Here is a 20699-nt window from a genome sequence, read left to right as displayed (position 1 = left end):
CTCGCACAAAACGCCTGGTTCAAAGATGATGTATTGTAGATGTGTTTAAATACTTGCTCTTACAAATTAGAAGATCAATTCATAAAATGTAAATGGTCAGGTGTGCATGTAACCATGTAAGTTATCGTGTTTTATTGGACAATCCTTATTTAAACAAATTCGTTAACAATATTGTATTGTCTTTGTCTATATAACTTTTTGTATCAAATCAAATGAGCAACACGACGAGGGCCGTATGTATAGCTGGATTTGCTTACACCCCCATTTTATGCCGGGATTCTTGTTGCTCAGTCTTTAATTTTCTATGTTATGTTTTGTAGACTTTTGTTTATCTTTCAGTTGTTTTATGTTTTGCTATGGCGTTGTCAGTGGTTTTTTTTTAACTTATGAATTTGAAGACCCCTTTGGTATCATCCGCCTTTCATGATCAGTTTAGCTCACATTGTCTCATGTCTACATTTCTCATTACATTTTGTAACAGTATGCATGCAATCAAGTACAATAGTCGTACTATAGTGCGGATAATTATTCTAAATCAAAATCGACTGCCACTGCTTTGATAGTTTAAATCCATATTCTATATATCGTCACAGTACTTAACTTGCACTCAGTACCCAATTTGCAACCATTTTGAAAAACAAAAAGCAGAGGACATCTCATAGGTTTTCTTAGAGATTAAACAATTCTTATTTTTATAATTTGTCATTTTGCACGTCTTTCTTCATAACTTATTATACTTACAGATACACAAAACAGTCACATATAAAATGAAGTCTTTAGTGACAAAAAGTTAAATTAACGGAAACGTCGCCTGCGACGTCAACTACAAGTCGACATTTAAAAATGAGCAATTAAAATATGTCACAGGCATCCATTTCTTGTAAAATGCAAAGTACGCATTGAATTTTGTCAACAAAGTTGAAAAATGAAATAAAACATCACTTGTTCGATTTCTAGGGATGTGAAGTTAAGCATATGTGCAATTTTGCTACTGTTCATTAAAGAATTTTGGGTCGTTTGGAGGTCTGTTCCACTTTGTACTTTATTTGGCGTTTTAAGTGGTTTGATTCGAGCGTCAATGACGAGTCTTTTCCAGACGAAATGCGCATCTGTCATACACAATAATATGCCTGGTATCTGTGATGTTTTTTTCAAACCCAATAATTCCACGACCCAGTATGTATTCAAAATCAAATGTATAGCAATATATAGTAAATAAGAATATATTTTCGAAATAAACACATATTGAAAACTTCTGTTTGTTTCTTAAAGTTGCAAAAGTAATAACATTATTCAAGGCATTCAAATGATTCTTTTTTTATCGATTCACTAATTGGATTATTAAATCTCGAGACTTAAGTGAAGACATATAAGTTGTGACAATTTTAAATTGAGATATTTGACATAACTGGCAATTTTCACATATTGTTTCAAATTTTAAATTTCAGCACTGGCCTTTCTCAAAACGATAGTTAATTCAGATTAACAACTGTGTATCTGGTAACACAATCTTTTTGTGGCTAATACCTTGATTCATATCTTTATATCAATAGCAAAATCAAAGTACTGAAGTACTGAACATCGGATGACCACAAGTTCTTGAGGATGGTCAAAAGCACTTGTCTCAGAAAAAAACAACATATCTCTTTACCTGAAACTGAGGTTAATGTACAGAGATATATTTTTTTCTGAGACAAGTTCGTGCGTGGATGATGAATAAATGACAGGAAATTCAACTTCACCGTAATAACTATTTTATTGTTACAGTAGTGATACAAATCAGTATACAGTATACACTGATTTGTTGTTATATATTATATTAAAATAACAGTTACATATATATATGATTTGCATCCATTTGTATATCATTCTATTCTACTATTCTAATAATAGTGCAATGCAAGTGCATGGTGGACACTTTTCTGTAAAAAATCGAGATTGGATACGAGTAGGCATTCATATTTTCCCGCAAAAACAATTACAGAGTTACCGGTCCTTGCCGGTATTGTCGCAAAACGTTCTTTTAGGTATTCTTCCGCATGCTTTAACACAATTTTTCGGTACGTGTGCATTGATATTATCAATGATTTTTTACTTATATATATATATCTAACTACAAAACATTTTCATATTATTAATTTATGTTGTAAACAAAAATATTTTTATCAGTATTCATTGAAGAGATGTATTTATATCAAACGTTTATGTGCGAATATTTATCATGTTTATAGATCGGTTACAAACCCAAAACTAATTTACATAATGGAAATCTAGGCGATAGCAATACATCGGAATGACCTCAAGGTCATCGCGATGTAAAAATTCGTCTTACTTTATGCATTGCCGTATTTTCGCAAATGAATTATATAGAGTTTAGGATTACTAGACAAACAAACACCAACATCCCAATCATCATTTAAATATTACATTCGGTAAAATATATTATATCTTATGATTTATTTTCGGTTTAATATTCATTGAATATTTACGAAAGGAAAAGTTTCTCCTAAAACAATTAAGAGTAAGATTGCCACCTGGATCGTTTTCGAATGAAGAAATATTATAACATCGTTTATTTGTCATGCACATTTTATCAGACTGCACTTTGTAGACACATACGAGTGGAAATATGTTGCTTGATACACTGGTCTCGATTCAAACATGTACAAAATGCACATGAAGTAGCTTTATAACAATAATGCAAATACATATAAATTAGATAAAAACCATTTTAGAACACACATATGAATGAAGCAAAAGAAACAGATTCAGCCTTAATCATCAATATTCTTATATGTACAAATGTACGTACCTTTTGGGTTACTTTTCAGTCACATCATCAAACACGTTTCTCTTACATAATATATTTGAGTATTTCATTTTTCTTAAAAATTACTTACCTTACGACCATCGTATTCTGCTGAAGAATATCAAGCTTCAAGATTAAAAGAGAATATTACGAAGAACACGACAAATGTACTTGCACGTAAGTTAAAATAGTTTTCTCTAGCCAAACATTAGTCAAAAGTATCATGCAGCGACAAAATTATTAAATCATATGCTGATATTTGCCCTATATTATGTAATTCCGCTGATAGAGTAAGTAAGTAATACATTGAGAGGTACATGTATAAAATTTACGATATGAATGGTACTAAACCAGATGCGCATTTGGACATTTATTACAACTTAAGTGGTTTTTGAGGCCAAAATAGCTGAACATTTTACTCTTAATAAAATCACCGAAGAGAGTATAAACACACAAATGAACAAAAGTATACACAAACTTGGATTAAGAACACATTCAGTTAATAGATTTGCCATAACCTTTGTAGATTTTTTGTCATGATCAGGTATTCATTTTAGTTTCAGCTAAAAGTTATCTAGCACAATTGTGCAGCATACAAAAAAAATCTTTAAAATCTGACTTCAGTGTTTTAATCAGTGAATAAATTAGAAGGCATCAAGAGACCCTTTGTATATACAGGCAAATAAAAATAAAACGATTGCAAAATGGAGTATATATTAACGGTACCATTTTTACTGCATCAGATATGCATTTCGACAATAATGGTCTCTTTAGTGATGCTTAAGGCCACAATATCCACCCAGTGTAACTGACAATAACAGTACCAATGTGAATACACGAGATGCGTAACGTTTCACACCAACAGCACAAGAACGCTGAGGATGTGATTTACTGTGAAACAGTTTTCTGATCAGAACAAATGGATGAGAACACACTTTGACTCAAAATTACGAATTCAATCTCTGTTGTTTGTCAGTCAGTAAAATTTTTATTTTTACTTTGGTTGCAATGACAAAGCATGATTTCCCGCTGATATACAGCCGAAATTTTAGTTTGACGTTGTTTTTTTCACACTGTAAACAAAGCTATGTTCGTATTCCAATACAATATGGGGTGTACGTATGTGACGTCACAATTTGAATTGCAAAATCAGTTGTATTGTAAACGAAAACGGAGATCAAAATTGGTTTTGTCGTTATGAATTACGTAACTATCAAAACGAATAGAAAATGCATACAATCACCGACCAGTATGTAACTAATATTTTGCCATTGTGCACATACATCGTAAAGGACACAAATAAGATAGAGTAAAGCTTGTATATCGCCTGCAAATGATAAAGAATCTTTTCATCAACCATTTATATGCGCTGCATGACGAATAAAACTCTCTAGGTTGAGGAAGAACGTCAAAACATAGCGAAAAAGTTGTCATTCATTAGTTGATACGTGTTATTCAAGTACCGCTACTACATTTCAACATCTGACGCAGATCGATATTTCCTCATTTTAAAGTGTCGACTTTAACAGCTGCATTTATATAAATAAGAAAACTACCGAATGACAGATCTACATATAGGATGTCATACATGTACATGAAGATGTCACAGAGTTTGAACATTTTCAATATGTTGGCCGGACATTGAACATGTTGAATTACACAAAAACAATAAAGAAAACCAAAAATTGCATTTATTTGATAAATTCATCAACACTTATCGTTATCTTGATAATAATTGTTCGGTAAATAATCAAGAATTTTCTAAATATACTGCCGAAATTTACTCTAAATAAATCAAATATAAACGGTACTAACTGTCCTTTCTTAGATTTAGATATTTCAGTTTTACACGGGAAAATCTACACAAATATTTACGACAAAAAGGACGATTTTTCGATCACTATTTTAATTTTCCTTTCTTGGACGGCGATGTTACGGTGTTTATATATCACAACTCGTTTGCTATGCCCGTGTCGGTCGTGATAATTATTGAGTCAAGAATTACAAAGATACAAATATTTGGTTTGGAAGTCTGACTGTACCTGTAAAAGACTTTCTACAAACGTGATAGCACATCATAATGTTTACGGTGATGGTGTTTCCATTGGAGTTTAGATGTGTACTGATTGATATATTAGTCTTAGACACATGATTTTATATTAGTTGTGTTGGCTTTGAACTAGCTTTAATTTAAGCGCGAGTACTCTCAGATCTATACTTTGTGTCTTTTGTGTTTGTTTTTCGTTTATTGTTTTGTTCATACATCAGATCGTTAGTTTTCTTGTTTGAATTGTTCTACATTTGTCATTTCGGGTCTTTTTTGTGGCTTACTATGTGGTTTGGGTGTTGCTCATTGTTGAAGGCCGTCAATATTTCCGAAAATAACCCGAAGAATTATAAAGCACACTTTTGATTGACAATTACATTTGTAACACCAAGCGTGACATGGGTATAGTAAGTGGTTGATTAAATTCGGGTGTGGGGTAAGTACCTTATCTATTACCTAATACAGCTATGAGTAAACTAGTGTGTATGATCTAGATAAAATGAACTTCACCAAACATTAATATTTTTACAGATGATAAGTTCAGGCCTTTTCTTATGTCATATGGCAAATCAAGAAATGATTATATCAATGCAGTTATTATTCCTGTAAGTATTTCTCTAGTTTTAAGCTACATATGTTCGTTTCTATGTATGTTGGCATTTGCTTTTGTTGTAGTTCAGTGTTTCTGTTGTTCCGTTGTTTTCCTCTTATTGTTGATGTGTTTCCCTCGGTTTTAGTTTGTTACCTGGATTTGTTTTTGCTTAGTCGAATTATGACCATTGAACAGTGGTATACTACTGTTGCCTTTATGTAAGGGTTACAATAACACATATATCTTAATATCTACGCCTCTTCACTGTTTACAAAGCGGTATAATTATCGAATTAATTATCGAACGAATCTATCCCATCGAACTAGAGATAAAGGATACTACAGATACAGTTAAGTCTGCCTCATATCTTGACTTACATCTAGAAATTGACAATGATGGTCGGTTGAAAACAAAACTTTACGACAAAAGAAATGATTTCAGCTTCCCAATTGTGAACTTTCCATTTCTATGTAGCAAAATTCCAGCAGCGCCTGCATACGGAGTATATATCTCCCAATTGATACGATATTCCCGGGCTTGTGTTTCCTATCATGATTTCCTTGATAGAGTATTGCAGTCACAAGGAAGCTATTAAACTAAGAGTTCCAAATGGTGAAGTTGAAGTCATCCCTTCGTAAATTTTACAGACGCCATCACGAGTTGGTTGACCGTTATGGAATAACCGTTTCACAGATGATATCGGATATGTTTCTTATATCGTAACTACAATACCCTCCCTTTTCACGAATGTGACTTACCGAATTAGACTATTTACCGGATTTGTAATAACATAAGCAACACGACGGGTGCCACATATGGAGCAGGATCTGCTTACCCTTCCGGAGCACCTGAGATCACCCCCAGTTTTTGGTGGGGTTCGTGTTACTTAGTCTTATGTTTTCTATGTTGTGTCATCTGTACTATTATTTGTCTGTTTGTCTTTTTATTTTTGGCCATGGCGTTGTCAGTTTGTTTTCGATCTATCTTTTATCGTTACGATTCGTTACTGTAAAAGTCATGGTTAGGTCTTTTGTTTTTAAACGGTTGTCGAAATACCAGGACTGCCCTTAGAGCAAGTTCCCTTAAATAAAGTGCACAACATGGGGAGTACTTTATCTTAAACAACTATATGACTTTATTAATATCTCATCGGTTGTGTAGTGGTATCTTGCTTGCCTCGAGTGTGGGAGGTCATTTGTAATTTGCTGGTTATCTTGTAAGCACGTTACATTTAAGAGTAAGAGCAAAGTCGGGTTGACTGGAGTTCGAATAATGTGTTTGACTAGGTAACATGTCTTCTTGTGAACTATTATCATGTGAACCAGCGCTATACAAATCTGTCCGAGCGTGTTAGTCTAGTACAGAACAAGGTTCATATTAATATCACACTACATGTATGTGTTATTCCTGAAATGTATGGAATAACCGCCACTGGACTTTAAACAACTATCAAACTTCAATTTATCTTTGTTTTTCTGTAAGTCATAAACGAATTTTTTTTATTCACGTCAATCTTTAAAGATAAGCAATATGATGTTCACGAAACAGTATTTTGCAATATGTTGACAACTAATTGGTCAGACATTAGAACACATTCCCTAATTATGTAATGCATTCGGTTTTGATTATTTGTAGTTTTATGGAAGCACAATTTTAAATTAGTTCTCAGTAATATTTTTCTTTCTGGGACCAGCTTATGCATTGTAGTAAGTCTTGTTATGTTTTTTTATTATAATAATAGGTGTGATAAACTTTGCAGATATGCATGTACATCGTATTTAACATTAGGCTATTTGACAAAATGTTCTTGGTCTTCTCTTGAACATATATATGTTGATATATGCAACTACTTTATCTTTGAATGTATTAAGTATCTTAATGAAGATATCATATTGAGAAAAAGAAGTTTTTTAATGTCCCCGCGTTGCACTAAGGGCAATAACTAAAAACAAAAACAAAAAAACATTTACTTTTTCATAAATATTTTACAAGAAATGAAGGATTGAGATCAATAACAATGTTATTTTCCACATGCTTCTAATTCCAAGGAAATCAACTCATGTAATATGGTTGGCCGCCACTTTTTCTAACCTTACTGATTAAAGCCTTTGATATAAACAAATTTTTACAAGAAATGTAAGTGTGAGAGTGCTTAAAATGCGATATTCAATATTATATATAAATAAGAAGATGTGGTATGAGTTCCAATGAGACAACTCCATCCAAGTCACAATGTATAAAAAGTTAACAATTATAGGTTAAAGACGGCCTTCAACATGGAGCCTTGGCTCACACCGAACAGCAAGCTATAAAGGGCCCCATCTACATTTTAAAGAGACATAACTCATTTACAAAATAAATAGAACAGCGCTGATTTTTCAACACACCCAAGACATTGCTGATATAAACCTATGATATAAATTTCATAACAAACCAACAAGAAATGTAGGTGTGAAAGTGCTTCCAATTTTTTTATCTAATAAAATTTCCAAGGGGCATACCTCTTTTTAAATGATTGATCGGAACTGATTTTCAAACTTGTCCGAGAAATTGCTGATATAACCTATCATGATATAAATTTCATAAATATCTGGCAAGAATTGTACACTTTAGAGCGCTTATATGTAATTTTCCACAGATTTTATTCTTCAAGGGGTATAAATTCTTTAAAATAGCTGTTTGGCACTGATTTTCGAAACTGTCGAAGACATTGCTGAATATAAACCTATGATATAAATTTCATTAAAATATGGCAAAAACATGTGAGAGCGCTCACAAGACTGGAAGGACAGACGCTCGGAAAGGACGGACGCCAAATATTTCTTTGTCCCCCGCAACGGGTCGAGCAGAAGACAATTATTTTATAAAGATTAAATTAATCTCAGTCAAATATAATTTTAGACAAAGCTGCTGCTCATATTAGATTTTATCATAATCTAACCATTTAACATAATTTTTCTAATGATGAAGTGTTAATTGAAGTAACATCTTATCTCTCTGCATTTGAAGCGAAAACAGTATATTTCGTCATGAGTTTATGAAGACGATTCTATTATTTATGAATAGAATTAAGAAAATGACATTTATATGTATTTTGTGGTTACAAATGGTTTTTATCATATTTAAACTATTTAAAAATACATAATTCGGAACGATATGAAAAGTATTAAAAAATAAAGATGTTCGACAGCATGACTTATATCAATTGGATAAGTGAATATTTAAAATCCGGTATGTCAGATACATTTTTGTTTCATACAGTTGTAAAAATGTGGTGTATAACTATTTTGTCCACGTAAAAAATAGATTTATTGCAACTTGTCTACGAACTTTTAAAAGAATTCTCACATATTGTGTAATGTTCTTATAATCTGAAATAATTAAATTTTGTGTTATTAAATTTTATTGCAGGGATATTTTGAGAACAGTGTGTTCTTTGCAACACAATGTCCTTTGGAAGAAACTGTTCTTGATTTCTTGACCATGATTTCTGATCATGACTCAAAAATTATTGTTTTGTTGGATTCATCTAACAAAGTATGTATAACTCTTTTGATTTATATTATGTTTACAAGTGCTATTATTAATATGTTATGGGTACATTTAAAGTTTACTTTTTATCTGTAGGATTTCTTTTTTTAATCTGATCACATCTGAAATATAAAATGAATACGCGAAACCATACTTACCGAATGATAAGTGTCTTTCAGACATTATTTGAAAGGTATATTAAGATAAAGTAAAAAATAATTCGACACTTCATTTCGGAACTTCTTTCTATACAAATGTAAGCCCAGGAGTTGACTAACGTATAAACATATGATATCCTGGACTACTCCCATCCAGCGGTAAAATCCATGCTGGAGATGGACTCTGTTTGACCGTGGGATATATATAAATACGCATCCACGTCAGGTTGAAATGGGGACGTTAATTTCAATGACTCAAATAGGGATTGTTGCCTAGCTATCTGTTAGTTACTCTTTGAGACTTCCGTTAATGGAATGATAAAAGGACAATTATCCACGAGAGATCAACTGACGCAGATGTAAGCAACGATATGCCACTGTACGGTCTTCAACCATTAGCATAACCCATACCGTATAGTAATGTGTCAAAGGTCCTAACATGACAAAATTTTAATTGAGGAAAAACCAAGAACCGGATTTATGTACAAATCCAAATCAAAAATACGATAGAAAGTGACAAACGACAACCACTAAATTAGTCTCAGGACTTTTGACAAACACATACAGCATGTGGTGAGATTAAACATGATTGCGAGCCCCCAAATATCCCTATAACCTTGGACAGTAATGGGGGAAGGGGGGAGGGGACGAACAAACTTTAAGATCAGTTGATTTATTTTTTACTTAGCCTCGCTTTTCTATGGTAGTCTAAATCAGGAAATCTACGTTGCCACATGTATATACCGACTCTTGAGCAAAAGATGGTAAAAGATGGAAAACTAATTTTTGATTTGATTTTTGATTTTTGGTGTTTAACGCCACTTTTGGGCTATTTCGTGGCGGCCAGTTTTTATTGGTGGAGGAAGCCGGAGTGCCCGGAGAAAACCACCGACCTTCGATAGGAAAACTGACAATCCTAGTCAATTAAGATTGGAGTCGAGTGCACTCGCACGAGCGAGGTTCGAACTCACAACCTCAGTGTTGACTGGCTAGTGATTACAGTAGTAACTACTTAGACCATTCGGCCACCGAGGCCCCCCTAATTTTTGAAACCAGAGGTTAGAGGTTGTAAACACAGTTATCGTACGGTTTAGGTAGGTTCCTTAAACAATGATAAATTCCATGTTCTATAATAACGTTTTTACAGAATGCTCTATTGTGGCCAGAGAAAGACGAAATGCTAGAGTTTGAAGATTTCACTATTGTGCATGAACGAGCAAGTACACGTGGGAAAATGGAGCTCATTTTGAATCATAAGGTGAACTAGATAATATTTACTCGAAAAACAAACGTAAAGAACTAAGATTGATTACGAATTAAGATTGTTTAATAGAAAAAAAAACATAAAGAATTAAAACTGATTTAGAATCAAGATTGTTTAGGAATCCTGTTTATTTTTTACCAGATAATTACTGATGTTCTGTTTTACTAATTTCTTATTCATACTGGGTATCATCATTTTTATAATTCCTCCGTGAAAATCGGATCCATATTGTACTGTTACACATTGTTCATTAATCGCTTCTCGGGATTCTGAACCCAATACGTTCTCGGATCGGGATACCAGGAGTGTTGTTGCATCTAGAGCAATGAAATGTTTGAAATCTTACATAAACTCTTCAATATATGTTTCTTCAAACAGACTACTTAAATTACATAAAAGATGACATCCCATAACTTTCAGTCACGTGAACAGGGTTATTTTCAGTTTTCGAATTCTCTATTGAAAATGGTATTTTGTCTTAAGCATATTATACTGAAGATGTTTTCGTGCAATGGGCTTTGGTTTGGTTTGTCGTAGTCTAATTTGTGTTTCTGTCTGTGAATGTCTACATCTTTGTCATAACCAGCCCGACAGGTATAGAATAATGGAGCAGGAATACTACTAATCTAAGGGACCTGGTTAAATAAAAACAAGAAGATGTGATATGATTTGCAATGAGACAAATCTCTACCAGATACCAAATGACGTAGAAGTTTACCACTATATGTCACTTTACGGCCTTCAACAATAAACAAAACCCATATCGGAAAGCAAGCTATTATAAATCGCCCCGAAATGACAAATGCAAAACATTTCAAACGAGAAAACTAACGGTCTGTTTTATGTACAAGAAATAAACGAAAAACAAATATATTATACTGCATCAAACGACAACCAATAACTTTCCGGCTCCTGACTTGGGACAGGCACGTAGACAATGTTGCGGGAATAAACATGTTTACAGGCGCCACACCTCCCCTAACTTGGGACACAGTAAAACATAGGAACAAACTGTTAATACATCCCCCCAAAAAAAGACACAAACCACAGATCTGAGAGTACTCACAGTTACTAAAAGCTATTTTAAACTAATAATAACTAATGAACAAAAAAATCATGCATCTAAGACTGAAATATCAATCAGTGCACCTCCAACATCAAATGGATTTAGTGTAAAAACGTCATTAACAGTCGGAAAAAACATGACCATGTGCAATTCCAATGCAAGATATAAGTGTCGACAGAATTTAGGACCATAAATGTTCATAGATGTAAAGCAATAATATTTAGTTGGGTTTTAATTTATTCATAACAAAATAAATAATTAAACCAATATGAACAATATTCGAAGATCCAATTACAATGTTAAATCGGTAACCTGTTAGAATAAGTTAATCTAAAGGACCGATAAGTTTTCCCGGATCGCATCTAAATTTTCGGGCTCGATAAACAACATCACCGTAAACATCGGGAGGATGTGACATCCCATTTGTAATAAGTTTTCTACAGGTACAGCCCAATTTACAAACCTGACTTTTGTATCTCTGAAAGAATTAAGTAAAGGTCCTAACTAGTTTGTGGTAACGATATCATTAACTGAATACGTTACCAGAAATATATAGATTACGTTCATTGAAATCCTGTGCATAGGTTATGCACGGTATATATCGCTTCCATTTAGTGGGACGATGTTGTTTATTTGCATTGGTAATTTTTATCATACTGAACATAGGTTTTTGACCATTGTACTGCGTTTCTGTTTTTCATTCTGTTAATTTTTAAATCGATTTTTGTTCGTTTTAAAGCATTGCTTTTCAGAACTGTATATTTGGCGTCCGTGCAATTTTATATCAAAGAGGTATGATGGACTGCTAATATAACATGTATAATGTGTATCATTAGGTACATTGAATTTTGGTTTGCATTGAACTCTTTTGTCATGTCTTTAACTATTTGGCAAGCGACGAAAAGCATGCACAGTCAAATTCAGGCAAATGATTCCATAATTTTAACGCATACGGTAATCCGTCGAAAAAAATTGAGAACGAATTTTTATAAGGCACTGTATGCAATCGTGTTGGTTCATTTGAGACATAGCTCATTACAACTGGTCGTGTAATTTAGCAGATTTATCGAATGCAGAGCGCTATCCTTTTCCTCTTAATATATCCTTATACATGTACATGCAAATAATACTTTTTAAATTATGTGTGACCGAAACGCTTTTTGGGATTAAAATTTTGACCTCATCAGGAACACTCAAACTCCCTAAAAAAAAGCCAGGTAAATATATGTATAAGCATTGAATACGCGAAAAACTTTATGATCAAAAGGAACATAAAACGAATAGCCAAATCCGCCTAAGGTTAACTGTGTCTGAGGAAGTTGCATGTAGAGACAAATATATTGCTAAAAATGTATATTACACAAAGCGTACTGCCATTTTTTTTCATCTACAACAATCCCAATTGAAAAAATCCATTGTAAATACATCAAAACTATAAATATTGGTAAGTTATTCAAGCTGCGACGGTTGCTTCTCTACACAGCACATGCTATTGTAAATTTCTATGCTATCTATTGTTATGAGTTCTTTTAAAACATTATGACGTATATTCCTTCCTTATTGGTGAATAATTATTACTAGTCCGTGTGTTTTTTAGTGAGTTGCATACTGTAGTAAAATACAGTATATAGTGTATTTTCGTTCGTAAAAGTAAGCATTTAATAAATATATATCAAATCCAAGGTATTTTGAAATTACTAATTTATACTTACGTAATAATTTGTATATTTCATTAATGTCTCTTTAAAGAAACAGAAAGAGAAAAGGACAATTATTGTCTTCACTTTAGAGGAGTGGGAAGAGAACACCATCATACCTCCTACAAAGGAATGTATGCTGGAACTTTTGCAACTTGTAATTAATTGTTGGGAGAAAGGGAAATGTCCGATAACTGTAGTTTGTTGGTAAGCTCTGTTAGCAATTGCATTTTTTCTGAGAAATATTTTACGTTTAACTGTTTACATGTATCACAATTAATTAGTGCAAGTAGCAGTTGTACGGTCTGTAACATGTTTTTTTCGTTATTATATAAAATTAAGAAGATGTGATATGATTGCCAATGATACAACTCTCCACCAAAGACCAAATAACATAGAATTTAACAACTATAGGTCACCATACGGTCTTCAAATATGAACAAAATCCATACCGCCTAGTCAGCTATTAAAGGCCTCGAAAGGATAAATGTAATATAATTCAAACGAAAAAATTAACGGCCTGATTAATGTACAAAAGAATGAACGAAAATCAAATATGATATACAGTAACAAACAAATGACTTTGGACAGGCACAAACAGGCGAGGTTGAACTTAGTCTAGTTTGCTGGCGCCAAACCCTCCCCCTAACCTGGGACAATGGTGTAACAGTACAGCCTAAGAACAAATTATAAAACATCTGTTGAAAAAGGCTTAACTCATCAGATCGATACAAAGCGGGAAAAACACAGATTGGACGTGGCAGGGTATTTATACATCACCACAACAAAAAAGACAATAGGTACAGATCTGAGAGTACTCGCAGTTAGTGAACGCTAGTTCAAAGCCAATAACAACTAATAAGAAAATCCTGTATCCAAGAATAAAATATGTATATACAGCTAATAACTGCGTGTGGAGAAACTCCATGACTGGTACAATATTCATGAGACATACGTAAACGGTTTTGGAAATGGACAATACGACTTCGTTTCAAATATGAGGATCTCCTGGTAAAACCTGTGAAATAACTCAAATGTACATCATGTTTCATCACAAAAAATAAAAAACCAAATGCGTAATAAGTAATATCAAATATAATATAAAAAGGATAGCAGGATTCACTAAACAAATTGGGCAGTATAATAATTCTCATCCACCAGCAACCGAATCCTCAGAGAAAATTTATTTTACGATATGAAACATTGTCTATGTCATCAAAATATTGACAAGCAAAACAATTGATAGCCTGATTCATGTCTGAGCATATTCCTGATAATGTGTTCCTGCACAATGACTTTTATGGTTCTATGATTTACGAAACAGCGTGTATTACTGCTAAAGAAGTATACAATCTATGATTTTTTAGCAGCCATTTCAATATGCTTTTCTGAAATCAGATTATGTGGAAGAGAAGTACACTTAGAAGAACAACCAAACTATAAACAAGTCCAATACTAAAGTAGTTTGTAGGCTATATATGTTGAAATTGGAACGCCTCTAGTAGGTACTTCGGTACATCATGCTTTTGGCTTGATTCAAATTGGAAAACATGGAAACCTTTATTATATCATGTGTTTTAACAAACATTTAAAAATAACCTGGATAAAATATTCTAAGATAAGAAAAGAATTGTCTATGACAGACCGAATAAAAAACATAATAACTGTCTGTGCCAGTCATGAAAATCGTTCACTTTCCTTATTAATTATAGTCTAACATTATTTTAGTAACGGCTGCAGCAAATGTGGGCTATTTGTTGCTATGAAACTGATTTTAGAAAAAATGGAAATAGACGACGAAGTGGATGTTTTCCAAATAGTTCGAGCGATGCAGATACGGAGGCCAGAATTCTTTTTAGAATTTGTAAGTATTTAAAAGTCTAAAGACTGGATTGTTATGTCAAAATTGTTACGGCATCACCTGTACCGTAGAGGGAAGTGAGTTAATAAGAGTCTAATATATTAACAACTAGTACATGTAGTAGAAGATTAACGAGCTCAATACGATTATACAGACAAAGATGTATCGTTTTTGTTTTTTCCGTTTTTTTCTTCTTACTCTTCAGGAGCACTTGAGGTCATCCCATACTTTTGGTTCGATTCGGGTTGTTCAAAATTAACTTTTTTTTTTTTTTTGTTTGATGTCTTGCATTTTTTTTTGGCCATCTCAAGGATTTTTTAATGTACCCCTTGTATCTTTCGCCTCTATTCCTTATTATGTAAGACTTTATTTGTATCGAATATAAGTTTTTATGAATATTTTACATGATTATTCAATACGTTCAATGTGAGTTAGCAACCTAGAAAATACCACATATTCAAGTAATAATCTTCTAAAAAAATCTATTCATAGACAAAACGAAGTCTGATTGGTTTGAGAACCAGATGCAACACCACCATATCATTGGAAGCCAGTTTCCTTCTTGGATCTGAGTAAATGCAGTGAATAACACTGCTCCTCACTGTAAACACGAGTTCCACATTTAAGCAGGATCTGCATACCCGTACGGAGCAGCAAAGTTAACACCCGTTTTCTAGGGGGCGGAGGGGGGTCGTTTTGCTCAGTCTTATGTTTGCTATATATAAGTTGCTACGTAGACCCGGTATTGTTATTGCTGACTATAAGGTATGGATTTTTCTCATTGCTGAAGACCATACGGTGACCTATAATTGCTAATATCCACGTTGTTTGGCCTTCGGTGGATAGTTGTCTCATTGGCAATCATACCATTTTTCCTCATTTGTATGTTGTCTTTTCGTTTTTTGGGTTTTTTTTTGCCTTGATTTTGTCGGTTTCTCTTCAATTTATGAATCTTGAGTGTCACTTCAGTATTTTCCGTCTCATTTGTTTTTCTTTATCAACATATGCATACATCACGACACGTCATGATGTTTCAATTAGTGGCCTTTTATCATTGATACACAATCCATTGTGTAGAAATAAAATTCGCTTTTAGCTATATCGACTAATCCATCTTAAACTGAAATATGTTAAACGTTTGCTTAGAAACCTTAATAACACATTGCAACTTTATCAGTGCAAACAGTCAGCTTTCAAGTTAGCTATTGCTCAGGGCAGATTTTCATGTACCTTAGCAGTACATGTTCTTCTGACAGAGTTGAACGTTCAAAATGAATATTTCGTGGTTAGATCGGGTTCTCCGGTATTATCAGCAATAGGTCAACTATTTTTGCTGTATATAATGATTGAAAGGTGAACAGGTCTATGTAGCAGGGTTCATTTGACAATGACTTCGTTTCATGGTTCATCGCTCAACATAAGGTTTTCTGGTCACGTCCTTTTATCAGATAATATAAACAATGGGTCAACTATATGTGCTGTATGGATTTATCAAAAGGGGATCATGTTCGTCTGGCAGAATTCACCTGCAAAAAAAGGAAATTGATCCATGAACTTAAAAACATTTTTAAGCAATCAAAAAGTAATCAATCCTGAGATTTACATAGAATTGAGCTTTCCCATATTTTTTTATAAGGAGTTTCCGAACGATTACATGATAACGGTAAGCAACAGAACTATTTTAATTGAGCATTTGACGTTGCTAGTGGACTATTAGTCACGTACAGTATCCTCGGCATAGTAGTCTTTTAGTTCTGACATTTTTTATAACCTACAATTAAACAATTCCGGTTGGAAAACTAATAAATTATTAAAATACTATGGTTGCAACTCCCTGAGTATGCTAAGGCAAGGATGACCTTAGATGAATTTGTCTATTCATTTTAGTCCTTGTGTGGTCATGAAGCTTCTACATTTTCTAATATGTATAATTCCTTGGCTTGGAGATGCTTAGGTTGGGGGCATGTCTGATGAAGGTAGCATAGGAAAGCGATTTTGTGTTATAAAATATTCAAATACGCCATATGTTTTCATTAATATATAATTGAATTATTTTTTTTAATCACATTGTGTATGAAGTGCGGAAGCGCTAACAAATGTATGTGTAAAATAGTAATGGTCACTTACTTTCCGTACATGTGAATTAAAACACTACAGTATTCAACCTGTTCAATTCTTAAATTTTCTGGTTTTTCGAAATAAAAAAAATACATGCTGTTCCCATTTTGAATCTGAAATTAAAGTATCAAACGTAAAACTTCGATAGACACTGTTTAGTTTCATAAATGTAGTGTCTTTTACTCACGTGATATCAACATACATCTGAAATGTACATATGAAGATGTCGATTTCAAAGTATATAGCTTAATATATATTTATCCAAGTTCAATATTAATTTACCTTTATATCCAATTATAGAAATTTTCAAATTGTTGCATATTCATATCAATTATCCTCCGTTCTCTGATACATCGTCAAATTTGTTAAATTATAAAAAAAAATACTATTTTATAAAGCAATTATTGTTTGCACGAACTTGATGAACAATACGGGAAAAAGTGTTGATGGTTATTTTGGTGGAGCTAATAATTCTGTAATGTTGGGTTGTATCATAAGACATGTGTTTTTTTTATACAAGATGACAGCATATGACGGAATAAATTGTTTATTTTAGCCAGTAAATGATCAGCATTTGTATGAATTGAACAGCTACTGTAAATATTTTAAAATGAATCATGAATTTTTAGGGGGATTCATTTCCACATTGAATGCCATAATTTGGTTGGGCATACCAAACATGTGAAGGTTTAATTTAAATTATGATTTGCATTTATAACAACGATTTGATTTTAAGTGTTTAATTTGTCTTTTATTTCCTTTCAGGATCAGTATGAATATTGTTACAAGTGTATCAACAAACTTTTAGAAGGCGACTCGTTGTATGCCAATGTATAAATAAGTTTTGTGTCATATCTTGTATACTCACTTGAAGAAATTTTATTCTATGCTTTGTTGTCATGATTGTATGTCATGTATTGTAATAACAAAATTGTAATCGACACTGATTATGTGAAATTTAGTGTGACAATGCTAAATATTATTTGTTATTGTATTGTGTTTTGAATAACATGAATAACATTAATAATAATATTACTTAAGTAATTCTGGACATACTTTTACCTAAGTATCCCAGAAAGCATACTAAAGGATCCATGTATTTTTTTGACAAACTCAAATGACGAGGGAAACATAAAAAGAGTTTAAACGCATAAAGCTTTACCAAATACAATTTAATAACCAAATGAATGCTATTACCATCTCTGCTATATAATACCGCATATTTCATTTTTGTACCACCGATTCACTGATCTTCCACGCATTTAAATTAACCGAATAATATAAATGTGAGTAATGGAATTCAATTTTAAATGGATTATGAAATGAGTATGAAAATAAATCATGCAATACATATGGTAAGTGCATTGTAGTTTTGTATTGTGATAAAATTCACAAAGTTATACACATTAACACAGTCATACATTCAAATATCTATGAAAAACACAAATGCAAGGAGTCTTTTTTCTAGCATAAACATAGTTTGCACAAAAACACAACCGTAAATAGAAATTACATTAACTATATATTTGACACACTACACATAAAGACGAATAAATATTTAAGATAAGAATATACATTTTTCTGTGTGTGTCTATTTTCGTTTTGATTATGTGTTCAGTAAATAGTTCGTCTATCGATCAAATGTATTTCATATTCGAGCTTTGAAAGAGAAAAGCACATTTGGTTGTCAGGTGCAAATTTCACAAAGCCCATACAAATTGCACATTTAGTTTGAGATTATGAAATTTGTATTTTCGACAAACTGTCCTATTCAAACAACCCATTTGAATTATAGCATTATTGCTTCAAAAGAAGGGACATTATTAGTTTTTTCTATGAGGGAAAAAATAGAGTATCTTCTTAATGAAAACCTCAAGAGTTAGTTGACTTTGTCTGGAAATTTATTTATACCTTAGTTTTATTTCTCCCGACAGATAGTAAAAAAACTTTGTGGGAGATGTAAACTCTATTGCAGGACCTAATTATTATATTAAATGTTAATTAGTCTTCCTCTTGAACTTACATGAATTATTTGTCATTTGGTATAGAAAAAGGACTGTAAAACTCTTGGAGTGTCTCATTATCATGTTATAGTTGTTTATGTCAGGAGTACACCCCTGTGTATGAAATACATTTATTGTGAACATACACGCTTGTAACGTATGAGTGACAGTTCGTGTCATTGGCGGTATGAACATACCGTATGCATTTTTCAACGAGCTGGTTTTAACTTCCAACGCGTTGCTTATAACTTGCAACGCGTTGGTTATCATTTTCAACGCGTTGGTTGTAAAACCAAACGCGTTGATTCGTAATATATACGGTATGAAAAAACAACGCGTTGGTTTTCAATTCCATAGCGTAAGTTTTTAATTCCATACCGTAAGTTATGCACTTTTGTCAACCAATCAAGAAGTTCCTTACAAAGTATTATCTAAAAATATCTTGTCGTCATTTAGTGTACCCTTCTAAATATTCGGACAGCCTCCGGATTTTCTTGAGATAGGCGGTAAAGTATAAATATGGCTGAATCGTCTGCAGCCCGTCTGCAAATATTAATAAACAGGGCCAAAAGATTGAATACAGAGGCAACTGTTGCCGAAAATCAAGATGACGATGATTTCTTGTCTTGGTAAGGTCCGGTAAAAGATTTTTGATAATCAACATTTACGCAAAAACAATATTTCTTTTATTTATACGTATATGATATACACGTCCCTGTTGAGTGTTGATATAGTTTTATTGATGTGGTGTTGTAACTTGTATCAAAGGGGCTTGTCTAGTTAGAAGGTCGAGTTTTAATTTCTTGTTTAGTTGGTCAGACGAGTTTTAAATGAATATTTTTATAGAAAATAAAGTGTATAGATACAGCTTACATCAACTTGTGTTGTTTTTGTAACCCAAACAATATACAACAATGGCTTTCAAAAGTTAATATCCACAATTATTAAATCGAGAACACGACTATTTTCCTTGAGGTCTATAAGATTTAATAATTTTGGATATTACTTTTATGAAGGCCATAACTGTATTATTATGCTGAACTAAGCCTAAAGTTGCTATCAATTAAGTTGTTATTCGAAAGATGTCGTGCAAATTTCAGCCGAAGGAGTTATTTTGCCTACGCGCTCATTCCCACACAGTTATTGTGCCTAGGCACAGTTGCCCGCTTGAAATATATGGTTATTTTTATGACGTTGATATTCCCTATTGGCTAATAGTCATTCTGCCTACGCGCAGTTACACTCGGAAAAGAGAGTATAATATATAAGTCTTGTTTTATATATTATATTTTGTTAACTGTTATCTTTGGTATTCGAGTATTGTGGTTGCCAAGTTCAAGTGATCCGTCTGACCTACTGTAGACAAGTTAGTATTTTCACCACCGGAGAATACATTTTCCCGCCAAACTGGAGTTTGTCCGACCGGTTAGATTGTACTTTGTTAGAAAGGTTTTGATTGGTAGATATAAATGGAAAAACTTACGGTATAGAATTGAAAACCAACGCGTTGGTTTTTCATACCGTATGAATTACGAATCAACGCGTTAGTTTTT

General features: G+C 32.9%; 1 protein-coding gene across 1 annotated transcript in view; it reads left to right on the top strand.

Annotated features, from left to right (window-relative positions):
* LOC127738171 (receptor-type tyrosine-protein phosphatase epsilon-like) overlaps nucleotides 1–18502 on the top strand; it is a 46732-nt gene extending 28230 nt beyond the window's left edge. The window contains exons 18-24 of the mRNA XM_052249321.1: nucleotides 2893–2986; nucleotides 5388–5461; nucleotides 8860–8985; nucleotides 10285–10395; nucleotides 13217–13371; nucleotides 14893–15028; nucleotides 17909–18502. Of these exons, the coding sequence (XP_052105281.1) occupies nucleotides 2893–2986; nucleotides 5388–5461; nucleotides 8860–8985; nucleotides 10285–10395; nucleotides 13217–13371; nucleotides 14893–15028; nucleotides 17909–17980 (768 nt within the window). The 3' untranslated portion in view covers nucleotides 17981–18502. The remainder of the gene's footprint in view (nucleotides 1–2892; nucleotides 2987–5387; nucleotides 5462–8859; nucleotides 8986–10284; nucleotides 10396–13216; nucleotides 13372–14892; nucleotides 15029–17908) is intronic.
* The last annotated feature ends 2197 nt before the right edge of the window (nucleotides 18503–20699 follow it).

The sequence above is a fragment of the Mytilus californianus genome, unplaced genomic scaffold (assembly GCF_021869535.1).
Source record: "Mytilus californianus isolate M0D057914Y unplaced genomic scaffold, xbMytCali1.0.p SCAF_1, whole genome shotgun sequence".
NCBI lineage: Eukaryota > Metazoa > Mollusca > Bivalvia > Mytilida > Mytilidae > Mytilus > Mytilus californianus.
The sequence above is the reverse complement of the archived record's forward strand: the minus strand, read 5'-3'. Positions and strand labels throughout refer to the sequence as shown.